The 4,399-nt window shown below is 36.8% G+C and overlaps 1 protein-coding gene across 1 annotated transcript; it reads right to left on the bottom strand.

Annotated features, from left to right (window-relative positions):
* Positions 1–817: 817 nt before the first annotated feature.
* On the bottom strand, positions 818–4,194 carry TEX43 (testis expressed 43). The gene is made up of 3 exons (XM_016121917.2): positions 4,109–4,194; positions 3,421–3,529; positions 818–1,068 (listed from the first exon to the last, which is right to left on the bottom strand). Exons 1-3 carry the CDS (start codon positions 4,192–4,194, stop codon positions 859–861), a joined length of 405 nt encoding a protein of 134 aa, XP_015977403.2. The 3' UTR covers positions 818–858.
* Between the last annotated feature and the right edge of the window lie 205 nt (positions 4,195–4,399).

A 4,399-nucleotide genomic window follows, 5' to 3' on the forward strand; every position in this document is an offset into this window, starting at 1 on the left:
TGGTTGTTTATCAATCCATCTGTCGATGGACATTGGAATTGTTTCCAGCTTTTGGCTCTTTGTGAATATGCTGGTATGAGATATCTGTTCCAGGCCCTGCTTTCATTTCTTTGGGGCATACACCTAGAAGTGACATCGCTGGGTCACAAGGTGATTCTACGTTTGATCGCGGAAATAGCCAGAAGGTCATCCACAGTGGTGTGCCATTCCGCATACGGTCATTTCTATGCTGTTAAATTATGTAATCGATTCTTTGCTATAGGAAATTGATACTTGGATACTCTGAACCAATACAGAAGGTACATCTCTGCTAAAATTGTATGATATTTCACAGACCTGTCTGCCAAACACTTCTAATTACCATGTTGTTTAATTACCTGTGTCCAGAACCTTAGGATTGTGTGTGTATATTGGTGAGGTGGGGCAAGAAGAATAATTTTGGGGCAGTCACGAAAGCAGCAAAAATAATTCCACATCCTGCAACTCTACTTCAGTTTGGCTCATCCGACATTGAGTTTTGGAAGGGATGAACAATAAAACCGGAGTGAGGAGGAGAGAAAGATAGAGGAGTGGGGTAAGGTTAGATAATAGGGCTGGATCAGTCTGCAGTTTTTTCAACTGGTATGAAATGAATTTCAATGAGATAGTTTTCCTTGCTTCACCACTTCATCTCAGGTGTTCTGAGCCTATTTCCTTTCTAAAGCATTTATAATGTATAAAGTATGCAACTGACTTATAGCTTTTAAACTGAACCTGTTGGTGAAATATAAATGTACAATGGACTTAAAGATTTATGGGGGAGGAGAGAGAGGCAGACAGAGAGAGATCGAAACACTTTATCACTTTATTCTTTTTTCATCAAACCTGTCGCCTCCTGTAGCCATGCGAAATCACCGTGCTTTGGTATTTGGAGAGAGGTGAATATAAAGGCATATCTGCAATTTTTATTTCTGGTGGGCCTTTCTTTGAAACAGCTTTACGATCCTCCCCATGGCAAAGCCTTTCACTGTGATTCAAAAACAGAGAGTCTTCTAAAGGGCCAGCATAGATCCCACATGCTTCTGCATGCTAAAAGAAAAAAAAAAAAATCTGCTGTATATGACCCCAAACATCACTTTATTAGATTAAGGTGAAAGTTGTCCGATTGTTTTTCTAACTGTCCCTGTCCAGAAGGAAGGTCTAGTGCACAGAGCAACATCCCTTTATTTTAAAGAGCAATAGTCTTTCTCACCGGTGTCTTCCGACCACCAGGAAGAGTGGTGTGCACTGCAGACTGGAAAGATACACTTGGAGTCAGATTGCTGAACTTCAACTTCACTACTTATGTGACCCTGTATTACCTCTATGAGACTCAATTTTCTCAAATATAAAATAGAAATTGTTAAAGGATTCTTTTGAATAGAATATTATATGAGTGAAAAAACTTTTGCCAGCTACTAAGTATCAAATAGACATAAAGAATGCTGCTGCTGCTGCAGCTGTGGCTGGATTAATAACAGCTACTTGAAGCTTTGTCATAAGTAAACATCTACTTCTGATTCTTCAATACTGCTAAACATTCTGGCCTGGTCTTGGGATGCAGCCCCACCTCTGCTATGCCGTGTTCTCATTTTTATGTTGTTAAATAGTTATATCATCTCCTACGGGAGGGAAAAAATGGTGAAAGTAAGTAGAAGGAAGGAGAGCCTAGGCAGCATTTACTCAAGGTACATTCACTTTATTTAAGTCTTATTTCATTTTTACCTTGTAAGGTAGAATGTTCTATATATCAGTCACTAATTACATTTAAAAAATTGTTAAGAGCACTGTCAACAAAATTGTAAAAGCGAAATAATATGTAATAGTATGCTGCGTTATTGCTCTTAAGAGTAAGTTCAAGAATAAAATTACACACTGGAGTTTTAGTAAATGAGAAAAATAAAATCAGCGCCAATGTTGTCACCATGCTAGAGCTACTTAGGACATTTACGATGACTTGATACTCGACTAAACTGCATGAAATACAGCCCTGTATTAAGATTGTAGAAAGACTTAATAATCGTATAAATTTGATGTTTAAGTCTATTATTTGAGTCTTGATATCCTCAGTTTTATCTTTGTTATCAAAGTATCATATAAAAATACATATAAAATAATCATTTCAGGGCAAATGGAGCTTCATTTAGTACATTGTATGTATGCATTTTATAAGAAAATAATTGAGCCATATTTTAATGATATATTTTTTATTATTTTTTTATTTAAGCGAGGCAACCCTTGGTTGACCTCACAGATTGCAAGGAACTTGTCAGCTTCCGATCCCTTATTTTTTAAATTTTTTACATCTACAGCACCTGGTCTTCCTAGGTGATCTCCCATCCAAGTATTAACCAGGCCCGATCCTGCTTAGCTTCTGAGATTAATAACATTTTTTATATTATATAATATTAATATTTTGTAATGTCAAAGTACATTCTTATTTAACATTAATTGTTTAACTATTACCAATTTTCAAATTAGTTACACACCTTTCTTTCTAGGAATGCTAACTTGAAATCTCCTTCTGTAGTCTGATCATTATGATACATTCTGCTCTCCTTTAAAGAAAAAAACCTACCTTTTCACAAGTGAATGGCCAGTCTGAAATTGGAAGATGTTTTGAAACCACTGACGGCATAGGAGTATTGAATGGAAAGTGAGTCTTATCTGTAAATCTAGCCAACCTGTTCCCATAGCTCTCAAACCCAAACATGCTGTACCACTTGAAAAATACATGTTCTGTCCATAGCTTTAATATCAATGGCCCCTACTTCTGATGAACTTCTTAAATGCAAGCGGCATTCAGTGGAGAAAAAGGTAGACAGAGTTCTGAATTTTTTGTGTGTCTCTGCTTTTAAGTTTGTAATTGGGTTATTTGACTAGATAAGACTATTTCACTTTTGCTTGCAAGTTTGTGTGAAAATGTGCCCAATAGTTTTTGTCAGAGAATAGGACAGTATTCACCAGGATCTGGAAGGAGGGAACATGAGGAGAAATGAGGAGACACAGGTAGAAGAGCACACGCTTTCAGTCATAAGAAGAGCAAGTTTTGAAGATCTGATGTGCAACGTGGTGACCACAGTTAATGATTTGGCACTGGGTATTTGAAAGTTGCTGACAGTGGAGCTTAAGCATTCTCACCAAAAGAAAAAAAAGAGTTAAAGCTGCGTGAGGTGATAAATGTGTTCACTGTCAAGATCTTGGTAATCATTCCGCAATGTATATCAAATCCTCTCGTTGTACACTTTGAATATATATAATTATATTTGTCTAATATTCCTCAATAAAGTTGGAAAAAATACAAAATAAATTTTAAAATAGCTTTTGTATAATTACGTGTGTTTATTCATAGATATATTAAATAGCTTAGGTTTTCTATTATGAATATTTATAGGAAAATACCTTCAGATTAATATTCCTGAATATCATGTTTTCTTTCCAAGGCATAACATAACGTCTTGGGATCATCTCTTGCTTTAATGAAAACTGTGGCAAATGAACCTCATTATTCCTAAAAATTAGGAAAGCAAGAAGAAAGGATAGCTTGTGAGTTAAATATAATCATTTTAGCATCACTCTGGGGAATGAAGGCAGTTGTGCACTGTCCATGATATTCGGACCCCCACAGCTGCGGGACAGAGAGCTGTGCCCATTGTGTGAGGCTCGCCTAATACATAATCAACCCATTAAACCCCTAAGTATCACCAAGATCAGAAGTCATGTAGGGCTATCTGTACCTCCAACTGCCTGCTGTCCTTTAGGACTTGCTCGCCACATTCATTTTAATCTGACTTTAAGGGAGAAGACAGAGCACCATGATTTGCCTCAGGCCTACCCATTGCCTCCAAGAATCTCTGGCCATTCAGAAAAAAACAGTAACTAATTTAGCTTCTGAATTTAGTACATGCTCTATACGCAGGTCAGGCTTGCTTTCCCTGCACACTCATTGTTTCCCTCTGGAACATAAAGCTTTCTATAAAGATGCAAAGGGGAAGCACAAAATTATTGTCTTCATCAGTGTAGTTCTTGGATTGCGAAAAAATAAAGAAAACAAAACAAGAAAACAAACCCAAAACCCTTAGGTTCTCACTTATTATCAGGCTTATATGAATTCTCATCAGAAGAGCTGTTGGCCAGTTTAGGTGAGATAGGACAAGTGTCCTTTCCTGATGCCATCGCTGCCAGTAGTGACAGGAATTCCCATTTAGAACTTTGCTAACTCACTAGTCTAATTATGATGACGTTGCTGCCTCAGATGTGATGATGTTTGCTAACTTCATAGCAACCTGTTAGCAGTTAATTAAAAGTAGAGATCTTAGAGCTATTTTCAGTGTTTATTTATACCCTTTCTTTTTTGTTTTCTTGGAGAACAAAGATTTAT

Source organism: Rousettus aegyptiacus, unplaced genomic scaffold (assembly GCF_014176215.1).
Source record: "Rousettus aegyptiacus isolate mRouAeg1 unplaced genomic scaffold, mRouAeg1.p scaffold_m13_p_8, whole genome shotgun sequence".
NCBI classification, from domain to species: domain Eukaryota; kingdom Metazoa; phylum Chordata; class Mammalia; order Chiroptera; family Pteropodidae; genus Rousettus; species Rousettus aegyptiacus.